This window comes from Lonchura striata, chromosome 1 (genome assembly GCF_050655825.1).
Source record: "Lonchura striata isolate lonStrDom1 chromosome 1, ASM5065582v1, whole genome shotgun sequence".
In the NCBI taxonomy this organism is placed as follows: Eukaryota; Metazoa; Chordata; class Aves; order Passeriformes; family Estrildidae; genus Lonchura; species Lonchura striata.
The window spans coordinates 1,125,102-1,153,011 of NC_140703.1; the positions used below are offsets into that span (position 1 = coordinate 1,125,102).

Here is a 27,910-nt window from a genome sequence, read left to right on the forward strand (position 1 = left end):
TTTTGGTAGAATTTTTGCATTTCATTAGTTTATTTATTTATGGATTTGTGTGCCTGCAGCTGTAGTGTCTCTGCTGCAACTCTCAGTATCCATTCATGTTTGTGTGTGTTAGGCAGTCCACTCGTGTACCAGCGAGTCCCCCCTGCAAGCGGCCGCAGAGCCGCTCCTTCGCTCTCCTGGGAATTCGGGGAGCGGCACACGGCTCTGCGACGAAGCCTTGATCTTTGTCACTTGGAGGTGGCACCAGGGAGCCTCAGGAGCGGCCGAGGAGTTGCTGTAAGTGGGGGAACTACTAGTGAGGGGGACCAGGGTCCACTCGAGTTTTGGGAACGCCACCTCACCTCGCCTGCTCTTCAGCCAGGCAGACCCTGCCAGGAGGGCGTGGGCGAAGCGTGCGGCCCGAGGAGCCCGGCGTTCTCAGGAGAATAATGGTGAGCAGCAGAATTGCTGGGTTGTGGCTGCTGTGCAGCTGAGATCGTGCAGTGATGTTTGGTGTTCTCGATTGTAGCTGAGCACGGGACCACAGCCCGGTGACCATAGGACATTCCCCGCAGGCGAAGCAGCCTCCATTGGCATGCGACGTGGATTCTCATCCCCAGATGCCAGAGAGATAAGTGGAGGGCTAAGGCCCACAGTGGGGGTGAAAGTGGGGTACTGGGAGGGCCTTTTGAATGAGCTTTGGGAGTGGGGATGTGCAAGAAGCATCTCCTAAGGCCATCTAAAGACAAAAAGTGTCTGTTTTGATCACAGTGCTGAGGTGCTCAGGGCAGAGCAGTTCTGGTGTGTGTCCTGTCACTTGTCTCTGGTGCACTGTGTGTTCTTTGGGTCTCTCGGTCCTTTCTTCTCCTCAAAAGCTCTCTCTCCCTGTCCTGTGTCACGGGTGTCTGCACGTATTTGTCCCACAGCTGCTCTGCCCTGCTGCATAGCCTGTAATAGCACAAGTCCTGGGGACTTGAAATTTGTTATGCAGGGTGTAGTTGGGCTCTAGATTGTATCAGGAGATTGCCTTAATATGTTTTGTGATGCTAATTTGTCCTGCAGCCATTTGACACTAGTCCTAACTTCCTTTCAACTTGCTGACAACTCCAATCAGTGGCAGAGAGCCCCAGTCTTGTGTGAGGATTTTCCCATGATCAGGTCAGTCATTGTTTGCATTTGCAGGGGCAGCCTAAATGGTGACTGTGTTACAGCAGTGTTCTTTGCCTTTATTTTTAGGAGGTCCAGACAGGTAGCAGCAGTCAAGGCCAAGTGTGCCAGGTGAGCAGTGGACAGAAACAGTTGGTTTTGCTCAGGTCTCAATTTTTGGTGCAATTCTAAGCATTCATTCTTGATTGTGTGCTTTAGGGAATCAACTCGGAGTGTGCATACCTCCGTTACTAACTGGCTGATGGACCAGGTTTCATGCACTTTGGATCTCGCTGGAAGCATTGCAGGACCCTGTGATGGAGCCTTCCAATCCTGCATTTCAAGGTCCCATCCTGGTAGCCCTGAGGAATGGCCAAGGTGTTGCAGTGAGTCGGGGAGGAATGAGATTCCACTGGTGTTTCAGCAATGCCATGTCACCTTGTCTGCCCTTAACCCAGGTGTCCCCTGCGATGACAGTGTCAGAATCCAAGCACGCCCAAAGCGTGAGGGCCAAGAACCCGGGCATTCTGAGGAGGATGGTGAGTAGCAGATTTACCAGGTTTTGGCCGATGTGCTGTTCAGATTGTGCACTGATGTTTAGTTTTCTTTCCCTTGGCAGACCAAGAGGTGACAGCTGGAACTTACCAGACAGGGAGACTGCGTTCTTCTGCACCCAACAGGGATTTGCATCCCCAGATATGTGCAAGATAAGTGGAGGGTTATGACCCACAGAGAGGCGTGATAAGCGAGGTGCCAGGTTGGGACTCCCCAGGAGGGGTTTTTCAGTCAGTTTGGAATTGGGGATGTCCAAGAAGTGTCTCCTTAGACCATCTAAAGGTGAAAAGTGTCTGTTTTGATCTTAGTGCTGAGGCATGCAGGGCAGAGCAGTTCTGATGTGTGTCCTGTCACATGTCTCTGGTGTCCTCTGTGTTGTTTGGGTCTCTCGGTCCTTGCAGATATTCTTCTCATCAAGAGCTCTCTCTCCCTGTCCTGTCCCCTGGTTTGTCACATCCTGTCCTGTGTCACGGGTGTCTGCACATATTTTTCCCACAGCTGCTCTGCCCTGCTGCACAGCCTGTAATAGCACAAGTCCTGGGGACTTGAAATTTGTAATTTGCAGGGTGTAGTTGGGCTCTAGATTGTATCAGGAGATTGACATAACATGTTTGGTGCTGTTAAGTTGTCCTGCAGCCATTTGACACTAGTCCTAACTTCCTTTCAGATGCAGACAGTTCAGATCAGTGGCAGAGAGCCCCAGTCCTGGGTGAGGGTGTTGCCATGATCAGGTCAGTCATTGTTTGCACTTGCAGGAGCAGCCTAAATGGTGACCGTGTTACAGCAGTGTTCTTTGCCTTTATTTTTAGAAGGTCCAGGCAGATAGCAGCAGTCAAGGCCCATTGTGCTAGGTGAGCAGTGGACCAAAGCAGTTGTTTTTGCTCAGCTTTTAGTTTTTGGTGGAACTATAAGCATCCACTGTTGTTTGTGTGCTTTAGGGAATCCACTCAGAGTACTCATACCTCTGTCTCCACCTGGCTGATGGACCGGGTTTCATGCACGTGTGGTCTTGCCAGAAGCATTACAGGACCCTGTGACAGAGCCTTCCAATTCTGCATTTCAAGGTCCCCTCCTGGTAACCCACAGGAATGGGCAAGGAGTTGCGGTGAGGCAGGGAAGAGGAGCGAGGGTACACTTAAGTTGCAGCAATGCCATGTCACCTTGTCTGCCCTTAACCTAGGTGTGCCTTGAGATGACTGTGTCAGAATCCAAGCGTGCCTGAGGTGTGTGGCCCGATACTTCTTGGGAGACGGTGAGTAGCAGAATTGTCAGGTTCTGGCCCATGTGCTGTTAAGGTAGTGCACTGACATTTGGTTTTCTTTCTCTTGGCAGAGCAAGAGATAACAGCCTGGTGACAACTGGAACTTCCCAGACAGGCAGGAGGCCTCGTTCTGCACCTGATGGGGATTTGTATCCCCAGATATGTGCAAGATAAGTGGAGGGCTACCACCCACAGAGGGGATGGAAGAGAGGTGCCGGGTTGGGACTCCCCAGGAGGGGTTTTTGAGTCAGTTTTGGAGATGGGGATGTCCAAGAATTGTCTCCTAAGGCCACCTAAAGGGAAAGTGTCTGTTTTGATCAAAGTGCTGAGGTGTGCAGGGCAGAGAAGTTCTGGTGTGTGTCCTGTCACTTGTCTCTGGTGCACTCTGTGTTCTTTGGGTCTCTCGGTCCTTTCTTCTCCTCAAAAGCTCTCTCTCCCTGTCCTGTGTCACGGGTGTCTGCACGTATTTGTCCCACAACTGCTCTGCCCTGCTGCATAGCCTGTAATAGCACAAGTCCTGGGGACTTGAAATTTGTAATGCAGGGTGTAGTTGGGCTCTGGATTATATGGGGAGATTGACATAATATGTTTGGTGCTGTTAAGTTGTCCTGCAGCCTTTTGACACTAGTCCTAACTTCCTTTCAGGTGCTGACAACTCCAATCAGTGGCAGAGAGCCCCAGTCCTGGGTGAGGGTTTTCCCATGATCAGGTCAGTCATTGTTTGCATTTGCAGGGGCAGCCTAAATGGTGACTGTGTTACAGCAGTGTTCTTTGCCTTTATTTTTAGGAGCTCCAGGCAGTTAGCAGCAGTCAAGGCCAAGTGTGCCAGGTGAGCAGTGGACAAAAGCAGTTGTTCTTGCTCAGGTTTCAGGTTTTGGTGCAATTGTAAGCATCCATTGTTGTTTGTGTGCTTTAGGGAATCCACTCAGCGTATGCCAAGCCCTTGTCACCAACAGCTGATGGCCTGGATTTTCTGTGCTTGTGAGCTCTCGGGAAGTATTGCAGGACTCTGTGATGAAGCCTTGAAATTTTGTATTTCAAGATTGCATCAGGGTTGCCTTTGGCAATGGCTGAGAAGTTGTGGTGAGTCGCTGAGGTAGGGAGGGGGAGCCAAGGTCCACTTGTGTTTCAGCAATGCCGAGTCACTTTGTCTCTTCTTAACCCAGGCAGACCCTGCGATGACGGTGGCAGCCTCCGAGCCTGGCCAAAGTGTGTGACCCGAGCATTCTCTGGAGAACGGTGAGTAGCAGGATTGCTGGGTTTTGTCCATTGTGCAGCTAAGATCGTGCAGTGATGTTTGGTGTTCTCGATTGTAGCTGAGCACGGGACCACAGCCCGGTGACCATAGGACATTCCCCGCAGGCGAGGCAGCCTCCATTGGCACGCGACATGGATTCTCATCCCCGGATGCCAGAGAGATAAGTGGAGGGCTAAGGCCCACAGAGGGGGTGAAAGCGGGGTGATGGGAGGGCCTTTAGGATCAGCTTTGGGGGTGGGGATGTGCAAGAAGTGTCTCCTTAGGCCAGCTAAAGGGAAAGTGTCTGTTTTGATCACAGTGCTGAGGTGCTCAGGGCAGAGCAGTTCTGGTGTGTGTCCTGTCACTTGTCTCTGGTGCACTCTGTGTTCTTTGGGTCTCTCGGTCCTTTCTTCTCCTCAAAAGCTCTCTCTCCCTGTCCTGTGTCACGGGTGTCTGCACGTATTTGTCCCACAGCTGCTCTGCCCTGCTGCATAGCCTGTAATAGCACAAGTCCTGGGGACTTGAAATTTGTAATGCAGGGTGTAGTTGGGCTCTAGATTGTATCAGGAGATTGACGTAACATGTTTGGTGATGCTTAGTTGTCCTCCTTCTGCCAGGCCCTGAAGGACTCCCCCTTCCCCCCCAGATCTTCATTGGGAAATCCCCCTGAGCCCTGCGACCCCCCAAAACGATCCCCCAGGGATCCACCTTGAACTCTCTGGGACCCCCTGAATAGTCCCCAGGGATCCCTGAGAATCCCCAGTGGCCCCCAGGACACCCTGGGCCGCCTCCCCAGACCCTCTGGGGCCCCTCCCGGTGTGACAATTGAGAGACCCCCTCAAGCACTCCATGCCCCCCTTCCGGAATCCATCTGGGACCTCCAACCCCCAGAGTGGCACCCCTGGGACCCCCACATCCCTTCCCGCCCTCCCCGAGAACCCTCAGAGCCTTCCCATAGTGGCAATAAAGGCTCAAAGCAGTTACAGCACCACTTCTACTGTGTCCCGTACCTGCACTGGGAACACTGGGAGGGACACTGGGAAAATCAGGAGGGAAGCGGGAACATTGGGTAGCACACTGGGAGGGAACTGGGGCAGCTGGGAGGACTCGGGGACTCCTGGAAGCGATCTGCCATGGAAAAGGAGACAAAGGGAGCTGATGTCATCCCAGAGCCACAGGATATTCCATACTGAGACCCCGGGGCCACCCAGGACCACGGCAAGGGCAGCCAGGCCAAGAGCCGGGGGCAGCTTTGGTGTGGGAGGCATCTGGCATCCCATTCGGAATTTCAGGAGGCCCAGTGGTGGGCACAGGGCCATGAGCACAAACAGCGGTCCTTTTACCTGGGAAAGAAAACTCGCCAGTCCAGGTTCCTGATGTCAGTTTGTAGGGCTCCCTTGGGACTCTCAGGGCAGCACAAGTTTGAGGCGGGGACAGCTTTGGTCTGGGATACGTTCTTTGATATTTGGATTTTGTGAAGTCAGGGGCCAGCTGAGGGCCAGGGGCACCTGGGCACATACTCTGGCCCTTTTCCATGGGAAAGAAAACTCACCAGTCCTGGTTCCTGATGTCAATTTGCAAGTTGTACTTGGGATCTTCAAGGCAACTCCTCATCGACATGAGGGCAGCTTGGGTCCACAACACCTCCTTCTTCATTCAGATTTTCAGGGGGCGGCCCTTCTTTCGGGGCCCCTGGCTCTTGGACTCTGTTGCTGGCCCTATTCTCTGTGAAACACGGCTCACCCTCTACACTTCCTGATGTTGGTTTCGAGGAGGTGCTTGTCTCTTCCAGGGCAGGCAGAACTCTTGCTGGCAGCAGTTTTGCTCCAGGATTAATCCTGTGCCATTCAGAACGAAAAGATGTTGAAAGTCACTTGGGGCCACAGACCTCGTGACCTGACCTCTGCCCTTTTTCCCTGTAAAACCAACCTCACCCTCCCTGTGTGTTGATGTCTGTTCACTCAAGGCGTGCTGCTCTCCAAGGGCTGCGGGAGTTTCTGGTGTCGGCAGGTGTGGTCTGTGAGAAATCATTCGCTGTTTGCAATTTTGGAAGCGCAATTCCTGTTTGGCCAGGGGAAAGACTGTTAATTATCTTTGAAATGAAAATCTGGCACCCCATTGTTTAAGGGTCTGGCAAGGGGCTGTGTAGGGGAGGGAACACCCCACAGGACCTTTCTTCACCTCATCCCTCACTCCTAGGTGTAGCAGCTCCCTGCGTGAGCAGCTGCTTTCAGTGCAGCTACCTGGGCACACCTGCCAGGAGCTATGGTCGGAACATCCAGCAGGGACCAGGGAGCAGCCGGAGCATCCCTTGGAGAAAATGCCAAGGGAAGAGCCCTCTTGCCAAGGGGCAGCACCTGAGCAGGCCGGGCAGCATGTGGGGTTCCACGGGAGAGCTTTCAACTTTCCCCTTTTATTATGTCAGTCCTCCCCTAGAACCCCCAGACCTTCCACAGCACTCCCAGAAAAAAGAGGGGTTATGGAGAGAAAAGGGGTTTCAAGTATGGGAAAAAGCTTCCTTTTCCGTCATTTCTTGCGTTCAAATAATGAGGAAACGCACTTCCCCTGCAATTTTAATGGTCTCATTTGAAAGAGTCCCTGCCTTTTCTATGCTGTTAGGGGTGCTAATTGACAGGGAATCCCCATATTCCATTTTTTTCCAGTTTAAATAGAGGGGGAAAACCTTGACAGTGTCGTTTATGGGTTTGAATTAAGAGTAACCATTTTTGTTGTCCTAAGGCTTAAATTGAGGGGGAAGCCCAGCTATCTCTCTTTCTTAAGGGTTTGGATTGAGGGGAAAATCCCTCTGTCTTCATCACTGGAGAGATTTAAAGTGAGGAAAGCCTCTCTTTTCCCCATTTCCTCATTTTAAGGGATTCACTTGAAGGAGGCTCTTTTAAAATGATTTTTCAGCATTTAAAACTACCTTTCAGGGCACTTCTTTCTGTGCCCTAGGACTAAGTACCTCAGAGAAAGGCAAGCCTAGCACATACTTAACCTTTATGCTGCCCAGGAGCCTATTATTTTTCTTATTTATAATGTAGTTAGTCCTAATTAGTAGCCCCAAGAAGAAGACTTAGACTGTTCATATAATTAGTATTTTTCTCCACCCTTAGTCTCATGTTGAGCACTACTTAGTAGTCACTGAGGAATAATTATGTAAGTTAACAGCAAATTACCCAACTTATCTAGATATGCTGCCTAAAAACAAAGTTTTATTTCTTACCAGTTTTTTTGCCCTTTCGCTCCAAGTAGTTGTAGAAAAAAGAGCTGTCATTTCCCTGAAGAGTTTCCTTCTATATCCAGCCCTTTATTCCCCTTGAATTCAAGCCAGAGGAGCCGAACAGCTGCAGCTGCTCTGAGGGCTTTTCTACTCGGTGGGGTTTGCCCCTTCCCTTTTCCTGGGTGCCATGGGAATGAGCGGCGGGCCCAATCAGGGTATATTAACCCCAGCCTTTGCCAAGGGGCTTCATTCCCTCAGCCATTTCACACTAGTCCTAACTTCCTTTCAGATGCAGACAGTTCAAATCTGTGGCAGAGAGCCCCAGTCCTGGGTGAGGGTGCTGCCATGATCAGGTCAGTCATTGTTTGCATTTGCAGGGGAAGCCTAAAGGGTGACCGTGTTAGAGCAGTGTTCTTTGCCTTTATTTTTAGGAGGTCCAGGCAGATAGCAGCAGTCAAGGCCCTGTGTGCCAGGTGAGCAGTGGACAGAAGGAGTTGTTCTTGCTCAGGTTTCAGGTTTTGGTGCAATTCTAAGCATCCACTCTTGGTTACTTTGTTTTATTTTAGGCAGTCATCTTGCAAGATGTCTCTGGTCCGGATGTCTGGATGTCCAAGGCCAGGTGGGTGCAAGCGTAAGGTCTGGGTGGGTGTGCTTTTCAGGTCAGGGGGATGTTGTTTTCACAGTATCTCAGTGTGGGTTGTTTTGCTTTGTTTTTTTGCAGGTGCTGTCGCTGCCCTAGCTGTGTGAAGGAACAGAGGCGAGCGGGTGAGTTGGCATTTTGGCACAGTGACTCACAGGTGACCCTTATGCAGCAGCATGCTAAGTGTGTACCTTTTTGTTTTTCAGGTATCCTCCAGGCAGCTTGTGGAGTCAAATTAAGACTTCAGGTGAGCCGGGGCAGCGGTGTGTCGGAGTTTCGGGGATTCCTCTTTTTGTGGGCACTAGTTGCATTTTCTGTTTTGTCTTAGGTACCCTGAGGAGGAGCGTAGCTGAAGTTTGGAAACGGCAGCACCGAAGCTGATGCAGAGAACGTCTCGCCGTCCACATCCAACTGACACTGGATTCCATCCGGTTGTCTTGCAAAAGCCAAGTGCTGGGGCCAGTAGGTGGGAGATGGGGGGAAAACCTTTACTATCACAGGGGGCTATTTGATGTTAGCTTGGAGAATAGGCCCATAGTGGGACGGGCCCCTCGGGAGCAAAGGGAGAGGGTTTCTCCTCAGCCCCCCCAGAGTCTTCGCTGGGCAGGGCAGTTCCGATCCCTCTCTGGTTCTCGTGACGTTCGCATCGGCGGCCTTCTTTGACTCTTGACGTTGTCGTGGATCTTTTCACCATAGGAGCCCGCCTTCATGTCTGGAGCTATAGCTACAGTCACCCTGTAGTCATTTCTTCCTTCTCTAGGCCTACTGAGCTTCTTAGGCTTCCTCTTAAGTGCTTTGGCACTAACATCTTGAAAGGAGTTGCATGTCATCATCAAGTGCTACTGCCCTAGGGCTTTCTTTTCTTTGGCATCATCAGCCCATGGCTCATCTTGGGCTAGGAATCTTGGGTCCATAAGGTGAAATTGCCAGGCAGTTTCCACTTGTGTCCGTGTCACGTTGTCTGTGTCCGTGTCACGTTGTCTGTGTCATAGGCCTTTGTTACATCTCCATGCTTTAGCAACATCATTTTGTGCCGTATTGGCCATATTTTGCTCACGTACCTTCCCGGATATCAATTATTCTGGCATTTTTACATATTTACTTTTTGGGTCCGGACGATGTACACGAGATGTTCTCATCCGTCTTCATTCTCAGTTTTGGTAGCCCTTCTCATGGATTTCCGTACGGAGCTTATTAGCCCCTCATCACCTGACCACAGTAGTTCCGTAGCATCTGCCTTCTCAAAGGATATAGGGCTCAAAAATTAGTCTTCTGGAGAATTATATCAAGTCCTCACTTATCTTGTATCTCTGTCAGCTTACGTTGTATGCACTTATGATGCACCTACCTGTGTCTGCTTCTATTGTATGTGCGTATGTTGCGCCTACCTATGTTAGCTTATATTGTTTGTGCTTACACTGTACGTACCTACGTTGGCTTATGTTGTTTGTGCTTATACTGTACGTACCTACGTTGCCTTATGTTGTTTGTGCTTATACTGTATGTACCTACGTTGCCTTATGTTGTATGCACCTCTGTTGTGGCAATTATGATCGGAGCTGCCTTGCCCGGGCAAGTAGTCACGCTCAGGTAGAGCAGTTATAAAGCTTTGCCGTTCATCTGTTCTCTATGGGGTTTGGGGTACAACACTGATGGGCCCAGAGTTGGTATAGCTCCTAGCTCTCAGATAGTCAGTCACTGACCGCCTCCCCTTGTCTCGTAGGTCCCCGGGTCCCTACAGAATTTCCTGGAATCTACCATTTGACATGGAGGTCCTGCGGTCAGAAGAAGCGTTTAAGCATATTCTTCAGTGCAGCGTTTCACGTAAGGGTGGCAGCCAGCGTGTCAGCAGAAGAATGTGTGAGAGTGTGACTGTCTGTGTCTGTCTGTGAGAGTTTGTGTGTGCTTGTGTCTGCAGCTGTGTGTGTGTGTGGAGCAGATACAACCTTGTGTGTATGGCCTTTGCCTTTCAGGGGGGGTTTTCATCAGGCAGGAGGATTTTTTGGGAGTCTCCGGAGCGAGTTGCCGTGAATGTGAGTTTGTGCGTAACGCGAAGGGGGCGTGCACGTCGGCGGAGCGTTTTGCGCCGTTTTTGTTCCGGGTGCGTCATAACAATAAAAGCGTTGTGGACTTTTCTGAAATGGAGACACGGTTATATTGTGTCAATATGTATTTGGCTTGTAGTACATTATATTGTTCTGTCTTTGCAGTTGTTCCTGTCTTTTGATGTATTTTGCTGTATGTAAATTGGACTTGTACTTGTGTGCCTAGGTATGATGTATTCTTTGTTGTATTTGTCTCTGTACTTGCATTTGTATGCATTGTTTCCCTGTGTATTGCTGAAGTTTAAGGGAATAAAGATTAATCAGCCCTAATAATGATGCCTCTTACCCTCTGCCCTGCCCACCATTCATCTCCTGTCTTTCTTTGGTGTGGTTGAGTCCTATCATTTTCACCCTTTTTCTCCCTTTGCCTCTTACTTTCCTCCTTAGTATATTACTCACTTTATCCTTCCATGTGTAACTCTTTGTCTCTGGCTGTGTTTTCCTTTGTTTCCATTTCTAACACATCTCTATGTTTCTCTAACCCTATTTCCTTCTCACCCTATTTTCTTCCATTCCTCTACATGTATTTCCCCATGTCTCTATGTCTGTCTCTTTCAATCTAGGTTTCACTATGTTTTCTTCTTTTTTTTTTCTTTGTCAGCCTTTGTCTTTCTAACACTTGCTATCATTGTCTTTGTCTCTGACCCTTTTTCCTTTTCTGTCCAACTTTAACTTTTTTGTCTAACTCTCTATTTCTTTCTCTCTTGAACCCTACCTTGTGTTCAGTCTCTCCATTTGTTTTCCTGTAGGTTTTCAGCTCTATTTCTTCTTTTTCTTGTCTCTCTATTTGCTTTTCTCTTTCATTTCAAGTGCTTCCTTTTCTGTTTGTCTTTCACTCTTTTTCTCTTTACCCCACCTTTCTTTCCTCTTTCTCTGCCTTTCTCTTTCTAATCTGACTTTTTTGGTTTTTCTTTTTATCTCTGACTCTTATTTTTCTTGCTCTGTTTTCTTCTTACTCTCTCCTCTTCATTTTTTTTTTCTCACTCTCTCCTCTTTCTTCTCACTCTCTCCTCTTTCTTCTCACTCTCTCCTCTTTCTTCTTCTTCTTCCTCCCTTCTCTTTTTCTTCCTCTTACTCTCTCCTCCTCTCTCCTCTTCTTCTTCCTCTTAGGCTAAATACTTGTATCAGACATTTTAAACAGGTCTTTTATACAGAAGTGAATACATTAAAAGAGAAAGGAAAAGAAAATAACTGGTAATATATTTCAAAAGTCAAACCAGTATTTAATTTCTGCATCAAGTATTGCAATCAAAGACACCTAAAAGATTCACCTTTCCATAAAATCAAGGTTTTAGTTAGTGAGATGGTGGTTTACTTATTTAGGTGGTTGTTTTTTGTCCTTCTAACAGCTTGTATTTTTAACTGTTCAGTCCATCAGCAGACAGACACCCTGTCCATCTTAACATAGGCTAAGATGGCCATAAAAATAGTGCAGGTGATGACATTGGTTAGCAACCTTTTCTTCTTCATCATCATCATCTCACATTAACAAAGAGAGACGAAAGGCACAAGGAATTCAAATTATTAGCTTTGAGAACTGAAATAAAAATCTTCTTTCCACAATTAGCCTACATATAGTGGCATTAGAAATACCACTTTAAGTTCTGAAAGTACTGGAAGGAATTTATACCCAAAGGATCCTAATTCTTTGGTAAGTCAAAGCTGCCATTTGTACCTGTGAACAGTATCACTTGGAGAAAATGCAACACTTAGGAAGAGTTTTAATTGTTTTTTTCATTACTTGACTCTGTCATTTTTTTCTGAAGTTTTTACAGCTTCTTGCATTCAAATGAAGGAAGATTAAGGCTGGATGGTTAAGGTTGTAATGCAGCATTTCAAAGTAATATTAGTGAAGATGTACTAGAAACTGCATTGCTTAGAAACCTATTATTTCAATAATCCTTTCTCAGAACTTCACAAAGGTCCTTTTATTGTGTCTCTGATAAATAAAATGTGATTTCTATTTAGAAAGAATTAAGGTAGTGAAGACTAACTAGAGAAGAACATGCAACCTTATAGATACTGAGGCAAAAAATAAAGCAAAATGGTTAGTTGCTGGTTCCAACTGGTATTTTTAAGTCTGTACGGCTAAGCATCTCTATCTTATATTTGTGATCTTTCTGCAATTTTGTATTTATGGGGTTTATGCCTGTTCAGAGTAATTAGTGTTGTTTACATTAGAACAAATACTGAAATACAAAAAATGAAAAGTTATTGGCAAATGGGATACAGAGTAGCAAATCTGGAAATTAGACGCTGCTGATATTTATCTGTAATGAAATTTGGCATAGGACCAGCAATAGCCAGAAGTAGGTAGAATATCCTGTGATACAGCATCTGAAATTCATCAAAACCCCCCTCCAAATTACCTTCAGTATTGTAAAAGTTTCCATTCTTTTTATTATTTGTACTTTATTAGAGGCATCTTGTCAGTACTACTTTTTCTTAGCCTTATCCGGAGATGCTTTCTTATGTCTGACTCCTGAAAGCCTCTGTGCAGAACCAGAGTTCTGCAGAGCTTTTTCCCCTGTATTCCTTCCCTTTTCTGTCTTCCCAAAAGCTTTTGGGATTTTGGCTTTTACACCATAATTTACTTAATTGCCTTTTCGTGTCAGATAATTCTTATGCATATAACATCTCATTTTTAACTACCTGCTTGGTATTGCTACAACATCAAAGAATTTATAAAATTATTCTTTGTTCTCTTATTAGATTTTTTGCTTTGTCCTTACAGAATCTTCTCTGATAAATAGAAGTGGTAGTGCTTTTTATTTACCGCCTTAATTTCCTGCAGTAAAAAAAACACTCTATGTTCATTAATCATTCAACGACAAAGGATATTCTGTATTGGAGCCAAAATTGTATACATTTCTAAGCAACTACAGCATTTTGCTTTATTTTCTTAAATCTGTTTCAGAGCTTTGATCAAATTGCACTCTCCAATTGTTTTCCAAAGGGTGTAATAAGAGGAAAAAAAATAACCATTTTTATAACGAAATTTCAAGCAAATAAAATCCTTAAAGGAAATTTGATTCTGTAAATGAGGACTAGGAAGAGGAAGGTCATAAGAAGTTACATCATCGGAGTTTAACCATCCCCTTAGCACACTGATCTAAAACAGGAAAAGCGTATGAAAAACTGCAGAGGTGTCTTCTGAGAAGGTATATGCACATTTCACATACTTCTTGTTCTGTATCTTTCTTCTAAACAGTGATTAAAGCAGCTCCCAGTACAGATCTGTAACAAATTCATGAGCAAATCTGATAAAACGTGTCTTTGAGTAAACTGTGAACCTAACCTGACAACTAAGATAAATAGTTTGTCAGTTGATCTAACCACACCATTCTTTTCTCCTGTATCTGGTTTCTTTTCTTCAGAATTAACCCAGTACTTTCTCCCCCATCGTGCTTTACAAACAACCTCCCTATCTGCTTTTTGTGCCCTATGAAGCCAAGAGGAGCAGTGATGCACAGGAACACTGAAACTCCAATGTCTGGTCAACTAAATCTGGATGATGCTCTTTAGGAGCAGCAGAATGATTTTTCTAACTGCAAAAACTGTTATAATACCACTTATTTAAACTTGATTTCCTGTTCACTTGTGAATTGATTATTTGACCTTAAATTGTTATGTTTTTTTTGACCATAAAGCCAGTTCTGATTTGCTGAGTTGATGCAGTAGAAAATACTTATATTTACATTGTTCAGCTGTTCGCAGGTAAAGTTGCATGATTCAATAGCCACTGGACATGCTGAGTTCTGACTGGCGTGTTAAAATTTTTCTAATATGTGGGAACTCAAAATGTCTCTCAGACATTTTTAGAGGTTCCAGGCCTTGGTCAGAGGCATTCTAGACCCTGGCAGACAGCTGAAAAACAGCTGTGATTTTGAGTTTGAGCCATGGAATGAATTGCCAACTTTGGAGGTGGAACAAGCAATCACAAAAGGTTAGATAGTATAGTAAAAGTAGTTACAAAGTAGAGGGGAAATTTTTTTAGTATTGTACAGGGGGGTTTTCACTTTGTAGGTGGGGGTCAGAAGTTCTAAGATGGAGGAAAGTGGGCTGATCCTGTTCTTCCTCCTTCTTTTTCCTTACCTCCATGTTCTTGGTGATGTTGGCACTGACAGATCGGTTTAGAGTAGAAAAACACTTGGCAACTAGGTAGTAGGTATTGGGGAATAATTGTAAACATGTTATACGTAATATATCTTATAAAAGATAGCAGCAGCCCTGGGCGGAGAGGGAGACGAAGAAGGCAGCAGATCGAGAGGATGTCAGGGGGTGTGTGTGCCTCTACCCAGGCCGCTGATCAAACAGCCGCAGTCCAAGAACATAATCTGTTAGATAACTAGCGATAAACTGCCTTGAGACCGAACAGCTAAAGCCTGCGGAGTTTTTCTTTGGAAGCACGGGTGGGAGGAGGAATTTCACCACCACATGAGACCCCAGAGCAAGGCCGGGGTTCTCACAGTAATAAAGATGCACCCTTTGTTTATCCACCTTTGTCATTTATACATCCAGCTGTGAAGCTCTCCAGCTTTGCAGTGCTGTTTACTAGGACAATTGAATACCATAACTTCCCAAATTTTGTGTACGTGACCAATCAATATGCAGATTTTATAGCCATAATTTCACACACAGATAATTTGTTAATCGGGCTGCACGCTAAGCTGAGGAAAGCAACACAGCAAATAGTTTTTGCTTTTTTGATAGTTTCTGCCATGTTGAGCTCCCATTCTGTCCATTGGTAATGATTGTACCTCTCATGGGAGGAAATCTGACGGACAAACATACAAAACAATCCACTATTTGGCATAGAGGGAACTAACAACAATAACAGAAGTTTAATATTTTGCTTTCTTTGTCACCTAAGGGTGTGAAAGGTATTCTAGTTCATTGAGTTTATATTCTGCCGCTGATCTTTAGCTGAGGGACACAAAGATATATGTGTTATGCGTGTTTGCATATTTATGTGTTTATATATGCATGTAGATATAGACATATAAAAACACATAAATACACACAGGTGGGGGTGTATGTATATGTATGTATTTATATATATATATATGCCTGAGGTCATATGTGTGTGGGATTCAGTTTGTGTTCTGTTAAACCCAGCCCTCTGTGTGTGTGTGTTTGCACCTCGTCCACAGGAGCTGGTTACAGTGCTGGCTATTGAACTGTTGTTGTTTTCAAGCTGTAATTTATTTGGTAATGATATACAATGTTTCACAGTGATAAGGAGTCAATAATGAATATGTTATGCTTTAACATCATAAAGACATCCTTAGGAAAAAGTCCCTGTCTTTCTCCAACAGTGATCCATATGGTGTGCTACTAAAAGGAGAAGATCTCTGAGTGAACAAATGTGAAATAATACAGACTTAATCTTTATTGCTCTTTTCCTATCAAGATAGCCTTTGTTGTCTGGCCTATGAAGACACTGCAAGACTACTCACTCATACAGCATTGTTTTATTGTTCACTTTTATTTTCTCTAAAGCAGACCGGGGTTGTTTTTTTCTTTTTCCTTTGCATATGTCTTAAGAAGTTGACCTTTAGCTTTACTAATGCAATTAATAGTTTTTGCTTCCTATCTCCTATAAATGATGTTGGTGAAATAGGTCACCTGATTTCATGTTCTAGTAGGTACAGTCAGAGAAAATTCTGGATATGTAAATTATCATATTTAATTAGCATTATTTCTATCCTCTTTATTACACATTTTGCAATACTATTGATTGTTGGACCTAGAGTATCTTTTGTCCTCAAGCCACACACCTAGAAGTCACCTAAATCTTCATTTTTTCTGAGGATAATTCAGCTTGGAATAATTTTTTTAAATCTAGATTAAGAGTAAATAATTTAAATGGAAGTTTTGACAGGACCACACGTATAAGGTTTTGAAGTATTTCAAGACTACGAAAAATTGCTACCCTGTCATCTGACTTTTTAGTCTTTATCTAAGACATAAACCACATGTTTGTTTGATGTTTGATTTTTTGTCCTAAAAGGAGTAGGTGCTTTATCAATAGACTTTATTTTAATCAATACTGCCTCGATTATTCCCTACATGAATCCAATTTTTATTTCTACTGTCTAGAGTGGGAAAATATGAGAAAGAGTTCCCCACATCAAATCCATCTGCATCATCTCAGAGGCTGCCTTCAGTAGCTTAAACATGACTAAACCCCTCCCACTGTTACACTGGAAAGAGTCTTGATGACTCAAAACTTTAAAAAAACCTTGTCGTTTTCACTCCATTTAAATGTGTCACTTTTAATAGCAAAACAAGTAGAGAAATTCCAATGTGAACTCATTTTAGAGCAATGACCAAGTATTATGAATATTTGACTGTATTTAATCTTTCAGCTCCTTTTCTTATTGCATCCTTAACCCTACTCCTGAAGGGACTTGGATTTAAATACAGTAGAATTTCCAGTGTTGAGCAAATCTCTGGTTTCATACCTGAAGATCTCCTTAGTTCAAAAATCCACTTTGTAATTAATTTTATTTATGCTGTGCAACTCTGCTTTCCCAGATATTAAAAAGCATATTGGCAAAGAATATGACATTATTTCTTGAATAAAATGACAGGAAGTAATGCAGCAAGATTTTCTGCCTTGAGAGTCACCTGACTTCTCCATTCAGTGACTTTATATTCCTATTCAGGGATTATTATACCTAAGAATCCAGAGTATAGCCAAGAGAATAGTAATAGAGAAGTTCTAACTGTAATGCTGATTTTCTACTGTTTGTTACTATTTCCTCACCCATAAAAGGCACTTGTAATTAATTTTCTGTTCCCTAGGACCACCTGTAGAAGTAAACTTCACTATTGGTGATGAGATTTAAACACGAAGAAAAAAAGCTGGGTAAGTATGAAGTTGTTAAACTCGCTGTCACGAGACTGTATTGTTGAAGACTGTTACAGGGATGATGGGAGTCTGGGATAAGTTTAGCTATGAAAACTTAGTTCCATTTCATCAAGGAGGCTTAAAAGAAGACCCAAATTGGGTTGTATTTTTTTGCTGTTGTTGTTGGGTTTTTTTTGTTTTTTTTTTTTTTTAAACTGAATATTTTTGGAAAAAATATGAAGTAGTTATCTCTGACATTTCTATTGACAGGTGGCCAAGACATGTCTGGGGAATCGTAATGATTCAACATCTCGTTTGGAAGCAGCAGAAACAGAGACAAGCTTTCAGGTATTCTCTTCCAGAGTAATTTTTGGGGTTTTACTAAAAGGTCTCATGAGATTCAGTTACTTAAAGTAGACTTACACATTCTTCACCAAGTTCTGTCTCAAAAGAGAAGACTACTTAATTCAGACTTTGACTGTGTCTGATTGTAATTGATCTGTTCAAAATTATTTCTGGCTGGTAACAATTTGCAAACTATTAAATATTTGGAAAGCTGGTAGTCAAATTACTTAATTTGACAGTGTCATGTGTATAGCCCTGGAAGCAGGAGTAAGGAGAGTTTTCCAAAATAATTAAATATTAAATACCTATGTGGTTGTTTATATATATATATATAATATGCAGTGATATGAAGCTGTATGTAGCATCAGACTTGTATGGTTTTGCACTTAGAGATCAGGATCCTTTTCTAGGGACAATTCCAATTTTAACAGACTTTTTTATTTCTGTTTATGTATATATGTATTCTATACACCATATTTTTACCTTTACAGAAGTTTCGCAGCCATGGACTAAACCTGAAGATGAAAAATCACCTGAAGAAAAAGAGAAAAAATACAAAGAATCAGTTAGTACACCAGAATAAAAACTCTAAATGCTACTAACCTACATTGAAAAATGCCAATCACTTCCATTTTCATGTTCTGCTAGCACAAAGGCACGAAATGTCCCAGGTTTCTAAAGCATGCATTTTTCACTATTTTATGAATGTCTGTAAATTAGTCTATAACAGACCAGTTAGTACCTTCCAGCAATAATCCAAAATTGATGTTTGAAGAAGTGCTTTGTAATGCAGTCCAGTTTTTGAACTCTTGTTCTACCTTATCAGTAATTGTATACTATAAATTACCCATTTCGTAAACAACAGTCATTCTCAAGTATATTTCTCACTGTTTTATTTCATGTAATTTTGTGGCAGATTAGTTCTAATATTAAGAGGCAGTCAATGTGGAGGGGGGAAGATATCTGTGTAACCATATTTGAAGTACAATCCTTAAGTGCAACTGCAAAAAGACAACTGTGTGTGTGGGGGGTCCATGTATGCTTACCTTTTAGTAATTCCATCTCAAATCTAATTACTTACACAATAAAATATGCTTATTTTCTTCTTTCTTTCCTCAGTGCTATCTTAACTAGTTCATTTTTGAACACTGAAAAGCTGACAGAATTGGATTTTAAGGGATGGAGATGGAGAGAATCATTACTTTAAGGATTCAAGCAAAAAAAATGTGCAGGTGGTACTGAGTTACAGTGTCATAGCTTGGATGGCAGCCGTGGGAAGTCGGTTTCATCCCTTGTGTTTGTGCTGATCTCGACGGGATGGAATACACTTCCAAGGGGAAAGCCCTGTTTGGTCCACTACAGTTGGCCTTTGATCCCTCCATCGGGGAGGACTGATTGGAATCAGCTCTGTCACTCATGGATTCTTTCCGTTTCTCCTTAGTCACACTATGACAAGAAAGCAGAAAAGAAAGGGAGAAGAGAGAATGTTTTTCTTTTTTGGGTGCATGTCATTATTGGTCTAATTTAAGAATTCATATGCCATATCTTTTTGAGATGCAAATCTTTCAGGAATGGTTGGAATAGTAAACTGCCTGATGCAATGCTATCTATCCCTAGCAAGAATTGTCTTAAGCATTTGTAACTTGTAAACTTCCACCTTGGTCTTAATGCACACCTCAGCACATTTTCAACTAGATTTGAAGTAGTTATAATAATTTACTTTGTCTTGCTTTGTATCAGTTTAAAAGCAAATAGACAAATCTTTAACTTAGTGATGCTCTGTCTTCAGTTTTAGCATTTAAGACTTTACCTCTCCTTCAACAGTCTCCTTCAATACCTCCTTGTCCTTGCTGGTGTGAAAAATGCATATTTTATGATTGGCTTTTCGCAAAGGCTATAATGAATATTCTATGTGTAATGTTAGAACGTTATGCTGTGTTAATTCACTTAAGTAGTGTGTTAAATACAGTTTTAGGTTCTAACCTAATGTTAAAATAGAGACTATGTATGTGGGGAAGTTTTTTTTTAGGAATGAGATACTTACTTCAAAGAACACCTAAATCTTCCAAAGCAGAGGAATTTATGGCTTTTATCAGAAGAAGTTAATTTCTTCAGGCCTTACTCAGACTCAAAGATGCCAGGGGATTAAAGGAAACAATTAACATACAACAAACAGAGTTTCTTGTTTAAAATAGAATGCATTCGTAACCATAAAAGATATATAAATATGCAACAAGTATATTAGTTTAAGGGTGATTCCTTTATTCACAAGTCATGCTTTTCGTAACTTAATGTCCGAGAACATCCGGACGTCCGTAATTCTTTACTTTTTTTATTGTCTTGTAATTGTCCTAACTCTAAACTTTAGTACTCTAGTGATATTATTATTTTTATAACCATTTTATTATTATTAAACTTTTAAACTTTTAAAAACCAAGTGATTAGCGTTTTTCACACTGGTATGAGTAATCTTTCACCCTGACATTTTGTATGTGCTCCTCTACTCAAAGATAGATAGTTGCAGTTTCTCTGCCTTTTTTAAAACTAAAAAACCTCATGAGCTGACCAAATGATGACAAAGTACGGCTTAAGACTATCCATGTTAAGAGCCAAAAGACACGAAATCGTGGCTATGAAATTAATCAGGTAAGAGATATGTGGCTCTTTGCATTTGATCCTAAATCTTGCTGAAGACAGTCTGCTTTCTTTCAAAATTTTCAGTGGGCAAGACACTTGTGGTTTTGTCATATCTACAGCTGGCATTAATTTCTAGTGATGCTAAAAGCAGCATTTCTTTGCATGTGACAGACCTTAACTGAGAAGGTCACTGGAACTCTGTTTCAGTCACCTGTCAAGAAAGGATCTGCACTGCGCAGTGGTTGAAGCCCTCCAGCAGGACGAAAGCCAACGAGCACAATGCTTCCTGTAGCTTTAGAAAGAAGCCTTTGTCAGCAGGATCCCCTTCATCAGGCAGCCTGGAGTAGATACTATCCACAGGGCTCCTTGGCTGCCTTGGTCACGGGTTCTTGCCTACAGGCTTTGGACTTGCTCGTGGCTGTTCTTCAAACACGGCTCCTCACGTGGAATCCACTTCTTGGTGCAGAGGGCAATCCCTCCATCTCCCCTTCCTCCCCTGTATCTTCTGACCAGGCTGGAGCTCTCAGTAGTGACACTGCAGTCATGGGATTCAGCCCACCACATCCCAGAGATGCAAAAGGCCGTAACTTTCCTGCAGCACAGCGGCTTCCAGCTCCTCCTGTTTCTTGCCCGTGCTGCAGGTGTTGATGGAAGGCGCCTCAGCCTGCCTGTCAGCCGTGTCACCTTCCCAGAGGAACACCCCTTTTCTTCCTTTCTCACAATTTTCTGGTGTTTTCCCGCCAGCTTTTATTCCCTTGGCTTTCCTGACAAAGCCAACCCTAGACTTGCCTTGGCCTCTTACCACTCCCTGGCACTTCACTGCCTTGCATGCCCATCTCCCGCCTTGGATAAATGAGGTTTTTGTTTTAAATTGGTAACTATTTTTATATTAAGAGTTAATAATGTAAGGGCTTTTTAATTATATGGATTATTTGTAATGTTTTTTATTGGTATATTAAGTAAGTAGGTAAAAAATGGATTTTTTTGAGAAGTGCTAGATAAATACAAAGTATTTAAACTTGAAACTTTAGTGAAAGTTACTTAAATGTTTGTTTTAGGTTGGTTAATTGGTAAAGTGATATAATTAAAAGTAAATAAAGTAAATAGAGTAGAAGTATAATATTTGATAGAATTTTATACTTTGAAAGTTATTAAATAAGATTTTTATAATATTGATTTTTATATTTATAAAGAAACCTAAAGTTTATGTATTTTGGTGGGTGCAGTACAAGACGTCAGGTGTAAGTTGCAATTCTTGCATAATCTACATTTGTATTTACATAGTGTAATTTATCTGTGTATTTACATTGGTGTTTTGTGGAGTGGTGAGTGTGTTTTTTGTGTGATCTGGTTTTATGTTCCTTATTGAAATTTACTTGGGTTTTTGTACTTGTTGAGATATAAGTAAACTTTATGTTTTGATATAAGAAATAAGTATTGTTAAGTTTTGTTTTATAAAATTGTATAGATTTGCAAGATAATGGTATAAGTTGTTATAATTTTTCAGTTATAAGCATGAAGAAATATAAGAATAAAATAATGTATGTAGTAAAGAAGAAATTGATAATAATTAGGAATTACTTAGATAATATCTATAATTAGTAACATAGGTGAAATTATATCATTAGTAAGTATTAAAAGATGGTACATTATTTTAGAGTTTTTAACAATTGATAAATGTTAAATTAGTAGTAAGTTAAATAATTATGTGTGGATAATGATTTTTTAAGTTTAAAATAATAAGTTTATTTGTTATATTGATAAAGTTAAATTGTTAAGTTAAAATTATTTGAATTTTATTTTTGACGCAGAAAATATTTGGGTTTCCTGTTAATTATTTTATTTAGGTAGATATAGGGTTAGGTTATAGTTTAAATTTTAATTGGTGTATGTTACTTAATATATTTTTATATAATGTTTTTAAAAATAGTAGTTAAGAGTAAAAATGTTAGGATTAAAGATGAATCACATTATTTAATAATTGGATTTTTTAGAAGTGTTTTTAGAATATATTTGAATATAGTAAACTTTTTTTTAAAGATTTGAAAGTGGTTATGGACAGGATTGTGAGTTTGGATTTGGATATTGAGAGTGTGAAGGTGGAGGAAATGTATGAGAGAGCGATTACTTAGTGTGAAACTTAGAAAAAGAAATTAATGTTGTAGTTGAGTTTTATATTGAAGTGATTTTGTAATAATAACTGAGGAAAGTGATCAGATTAACAGTTTGGAGGAGGTTTTTAATGAAATATATTTTTTTTAGTCTTGAAAAATATTTAAAACTATGAGATAAATTTAGGTTAAATTATAGAGTTAGTGTAGAGATTAGTTAGAGAGTTAACTTGTTTTAAGAGCTGTAAAAGTAGAGAAAAAAAAAGTAGGAATTAGAAATTTTATGTAAGAGTAGAGATTGTAATGAAGAACAGAATTTTTGATGAAATTGATGATACAATACACTGTATTTTTTTTACTTCTGAATAGGTGTTTGGTAGTGTTTTCTTTTAGTTGTTTTGAGTTGTTTTATTTTTTTTAAGAATATTAACCATATACTGTTTAGTTTAGAGAAGTGATTTTTAATAAAACTTAGGATAGGTTATATTAAATAACGTTTAAATTTAGATTGAATGAATTTTGATAGTAAGGAATAATAAACTTAATTTTAATAGATAAAAAGAAACTTAATGTATTTATTTAAATGTATTGGCATTTAATTTTGTTTGATTTTATTAACACTTAACATATTGAATGTTGTTATTTATAAATATTGAAGGTATTTTAAGTCTTTTGGTTTTGGAGACATTTTAGCTTGTTGAGTTAAGATTATTACTTATATCTTTACAGGGTGGTTTTATTTATTGGGAAATATGTTTCTCAGTAATAGATTTTTATTTATGTTACATTTTAAATGGTACTAATTTGTGTAGTGGGTTTTGTTAAATGTAGGATATTGATTAGATTGTTTTATATTTTTTGTGGGCTTGGACAAATATTTATCTATACAGTTAGGCTTTTCTATATTTGAAGTAAGTTTTGATGGGGTTTTTTTTTAAGAGTTATTGATTTAGAATTTTAAGAATATTTGGTGTTTGGAATAAATAAAATCGGGGGTTTTTTGGATACGGTCGAGCTGTATTTTTAGTGTTAGCAAGGACTAGTTTTGGTACGTTATTTTGATTTTTTTTGTTTGCTTACGGGGAGGGTCTCCTGTTAGATGTGGAAGCCTGAGACTGGCACAAGGACTTTTTATCTAATGCTTGATGAATCTGTTTTATGGGGAGGAGGTGTTATTTTAAGTTTTATAAAATACACTGGGAATTAGTTAAAATCATGGAAGAAACATTATGGTAATTAAAGGGTGCTACGTTTGAAGAGCTATAAATCTTTTTAAATACCTGCTTGATGTAAGGTGAGCTTAATCTCCTTTTTCTGCCCCAGAAAGCATCGGGCACGTCCACATCGATGGCACCACCTCTGCCCACTGCTCCTGCTCCACCCGACCAAAAGCAAGAGCAAAAGTTGGTTGGGCTTTAAGAACTTGCAATAACTTTGAAGCAAAATAAATCCCATTTTCCCCTGTGCTTTTTCCTTTCAGGTGCTGCACTCACCTCTGCGGACACGCACCGAGCTCTCGCTGCAGGAACCCGTCAGGCCTCAGTGGCTGTGAGTTCATGTTCTTCTCCCTGGGGAAGAGGAGAAGAATGTGATTAAATAAGTAAATAAGTAAATAAATAAATAAATAAATAAATAATTGCTGAGGAATTGCAGAAATGTTTTCTGGAGCCTTTCCCCTTCGGTGCCCCTGTGCTGTGTGGGACACGGGCAGAGGAGCCTCGGGCTGGAAAGGGGCAGGAGAAAGGCAAAGGGACCCCCCGGTGTCCCCAGGGCACCGTGGGGACAGAACGGACACTGCGCGGGCACGGGGAGGCGAGGAGTGACAGTCTGGGCCAAAATCCCAGCTCACCCCAGGGAAATTAGTGAGGGACATTTTGGAGGGGAAAGCTGAGGTCACGAGTTCACCCAGCCCGGCCACGTTGTGTTTGCACAAAGAGGCACCAGAGGTGAAGGTCAATCCTGAGCCAACCCTGCTCAACCTCTAAGTCCCAGAATAAATCCTACAAGCTGCCCACTGAGGGACTAAAAATACATAAAAGAGAACCAAGAGCATTCCGAGAGCAAACCAGAAGGTTCCTGGGAATCCCGTGGCAGTGTTGTCACAGCCTTTTTGACAGAGCTGTAAGATTTTTATTTCAATGCTGCGTTTCTCTCCTGGGATCATTCACTCCGTGGGCTGTGGGGATTTTTCGGGTTTGAACTCCCTCACGGTGGCCCTGACACTGCTCAGAAGCTGGAGGAAGAGCAGAGCCAGTGCTCCTGGCAGGGGCAGGGAGTTTTCCCCCAGAGCAGATCCAGCAGCTGCCCTCCAGCCCGGCCAGGAGGGATCTGCTTTGGCTCCTGCAGGGACAGAACGTGTTCAGGTGCTCCAGGTGACATTCCAGCAGCCTCATCTCCCATCCCTGTTCCTGCCCCTCCTGCTCTCAGCTCCTGCCCCACCAGCTGTGCCAAGGGAATTTGTCCCACCAGCAGCAGGGGAAGGACAAGAGCTCCCACCCTGGCACTTGGATTGTCCCGCTGGGGGATGCTGCCTGCTGGGATTTAGATCATTCCATACATTTGGCTGCTGAAATTTCCCAGCCCAGGGGCTTTAGCACAAAGATTGTTCTTTGTATGGTGCCTGGATTTGGGGTTCAGTATCAGCTTTGCTAGTTCAGATGAATTATACCCACAGCCCCAGGTTCCCTGCTGAATTCCTGCTGGAATAACCTGACAGTGCCTCGTGGAGATTGGAAATTCCCATGCAGAGCTGCCACTTTAGCACCAGCTGTGTCAGGAACCAGCAGAGGTTCCAGGGAAGCTCAGTGGGATCAGGACAAGGACAGGTCTCTATTCCACAGAACTTGCTATTTAAAACCCTCATCCCCCAGCCCCAGGGATGTGTCTGGGGTCACTTGACAGAGTTCCCTGGAATTCAACTGATTTCACTCCCCGGAGCTCAGGCTCCAGTTGATGTTTTAAAGCAGGACAAGGCAGTGGCTGGATGAGCTCCCGGCCTGTGCTGAGGCAGAACATCTCTCCTGCAGAAGCTCAGCTCCTTTCAGAGCCTCGGCAGTGGCCTCTGCATGTCCTTTCCCCTCAGGAAAGGGATGCACATCCCTGCCTGCAGCACATCTCCAGTGGGACCCACCTGTGAGAGTTTTCCATCCCTTCTGCACCTCCAGCTGGCTCCCTGGAAATCTCCAAACATAATTGCACTCCAACCTCTGATTTCAAGGCATCTCCAAGGCTCTTGCTTGGCATTTAGTACCTGTGAAGGAAGATTGCCTTGGCTCAAATGCTGCTGGTGAATGATAGCCTCCGGCTGGAAAAGAGGGAGGAGATTTGGGGTGGCTGGAACATACCTGGCAGCTGTGTGGGAGGTCAGAAACAGGGATTGCTGTCAGAGCCCCTCTGCAAACGGCCGTGCCTCCATTCCCAGGTAATGCCAGCCGTTCCCTGGGGTCCCTGTGGGCTGTCGGTGGCGTCTGTCCGGGCTGAAGCATCCCTGCGTGCCTGTGGGGAGCAGCCCCTGGCCGAGGAGCCGCGGGCAGCCCTTCAGCCGTGTCCGTGCCAGCGCTGTCCCGTGCGCCGGTGCCCGTGCCGGGACGTGCGCTCGGCACGCTGCGAGCCACGGGCAGGGCACGGCAGCTCCCGCCCCGCAGAGCCAAGGACAGGAGGTGCTCTCTGCCCTTCGGAGCTCCGGCGCCTCCAGCCCCGCACCGGGCACAGCCGGAGCGGGAGCAGCGGCCCCGGCGGAGCGGCCGCTCCCGGCCGCGGCGCCGCAGCCCCGCTCGTCCGGCGGGGCTCCCCCGGGGATGCGGACACGGGGCGGGGGAGGCGGGCGCTGCTGCTCGCAGGGGAGCGCGGTGGCCACGGGGCTACCGGGGCGGGGGGGCTCGGCATCCCGCGGGGGCTGCGGGGCGGCTCCGTGTCCGCCCGCGGGGCCGGAGGCGGCGCTGCGGGAGCGGCGGTGCCGATGGGGTCCCGGCCCCGACGCAGCCCCGGCTCCCCGCGGCCACAGCGAGAACGGGACCCGAGCCCCGGCGGGACCCGAGCCCCGCGCCGGCCGCAGCTGGAGCGGCGGCGCCCGTCCCGGAGCGGCTCCTCCCGGCCGCGGCGCTGCCGGTCCCGATCCCAGCCCCGATCCCGCCTCGACCCCCCCGGCCCCGGCACCCCCTCCCTGCCCGCCGAGGAAGGAGCGGCTCCGCCCGGCTCCCCCAGCAGACACCGGCGGGACCAGAACCCGAATCCCGATCCCGATCTCAGCTGAGCGCCTCGGATGCCGCGCAGGCCGGGAGCTGCCCCGATCCGATCCCCGCACGGAGCTCCGAGCGCCGGTCCCGCCGCAGTCCGTCCGAGCATCCACACAGAACGCGGGGCGGGCGCGGAGCCGCCGCCATTTACGGGCGGGGGGCGGGGCCGGGGGCGGGGCCAGCACAGGTGCGCGCACAGGTGCGCGGGGCCCCAGCGCGCCTGCGCGGGGCGGGGCCGCGGGTATTTAAACCGCGGGGCGAGCCCGGCGGAGCCATTTGGTGCTGGGCGCTCGGAGCGGGAGGTTGCGGCCGGTCGGGCTCTATATCTCTTTTTCTTTTGCTTTTGTTGCGCGTTTCTTTTCTTTTGTATTTTTTTTTCTCTATGCCTCTCTTATCGACCCTCCCTTCCTCCCCTCCCCCACCCCCTACACCCTCCCCCCCCCAAACCCCCCCCCCTCCCTCTCCCCCCTAGCCCTCCCCTCCCTCCCTCCCGGGCGGGCCCCCCTACTCTCCTTTCCTTGTCCTCCCTCTCTATTCCCCTACTCACCCCTACGCTACCCTGTTCCTCCATCCTTTCCCTGTTCCTTCTCTCCCCAGCCGGGCTCCCCCGTGCCCCCTCTCCCTGCTCCCCCCCACGCGCTCCCGGTTCCTCCTGCCGCCTTTCCGTGATACCTTTCCCCCTCCACATATTCCGCCTCCTTCCCCAAAGCTGCCTTCAATCTTTCTCTTCCTTCACCCTGCCTTCCCCCAGCCCCCTGCACACCCCGACCTGCCCCCACCTGCCCCCTGTCCCTGTCACCCTCCCCTTGAGCGCCCCCTCTGCTCCCCTGTTCTCGTTCCCCATTCCCCTTTTCCTTCTTTCCTCGCAGCCGCGGGGCTCGGGGCGCCGCAGAATAAAGCCCAGAGGGCCGGAGCCGGCGCCCCCCGCCCTCGCTGGGGTCCCCACACGGGGCCGGAGCCGCTCTGCGGGTCCCCCCATTGCAGTCTAATACACGGCCCGACACTGCCGGGGTGCGGCTTTCCCGACATCACACTGGGGGTCGGGCTGGGGGTCGGGAGGGGGTCCTGGGGGGAGGAGGGTGGGGGGGTTAGGAAGGGCCCCCTCATTAGGAGGGGGTCCCGGGGGAGGAGGGTGGGGGGGGGGATAGGAAGGGCCCCCTCCGGAGGAGGGGGTCCGGGGGAGGGGGGCCAGGGTGGGCCCCCTCCGGAGGAGGGGGTCCGGGGGAGGGGGGCGGGGTGGAGGGGGGGGCCTTCCCCCCTCCAGCCCCGGCCCCTCCCCGGGACCCCCTCCTCCGGACCGGGGCCCGGGGGGGTTGGGCGGGAGGGGGGGTAGGGGGGGGGGCGGGGGGGGTGGGGGGGTGGGCCGGGGGGGGTGGGGGGGCGGGTGGGGGGGGGGGGGGGCGGGGAGCACAGGGGGGCATGTCACTCTGTGCCGTGAACAGACATTAAAAAAAACAAAACAAATGGCCGGCCGTCCCCCCCCCTCCCCTCCCCCCCCCCACCCACCCCCCCCTCCCACCCCCCCCGCCCTCCCCTCCCCCCCCCCCTCCCCCCCCACCCCCTCCTCCCACCCCCCACCC

At 45.3% G+C, this 27,910-nt stretch overlaps 1 protein-coding gene across 1 annotated transcript; it reads right to left on the reverse strand.

Moving 5' to 3' along the window:
* LOC144248495 (uncharacterized) lies at positions 1-27,018 on the reverse strand. The gene is made up of 7 exons (XM_085560812.1): positions 27,003-27,018; positions 25,440-26,550; positions 25,226-25,345; positions 23,589-23,663; positions 7,405-23,467; positions 6,108-6,239; positions 1-6,016 (listed from the first exon to the last, which is right to left on the reverse strand). Exons 1-2 carry the CDS (start codon positions 27,016-27,018, stop codon positions 25,478-25,480), a joined length of 1,089 nt encoding a protein of 362 aa, XP_085416938.1. The 3' UTR covers positions 1-6,016; positions 6,108-6,239; positions 7,405-23,467; positions 23,589-23,663; positions 25,226-25,345; positions 25,440-25,477.
* Between the last annotated feature and the right edge of the window lie 892 nt (positions 27,019-27,910).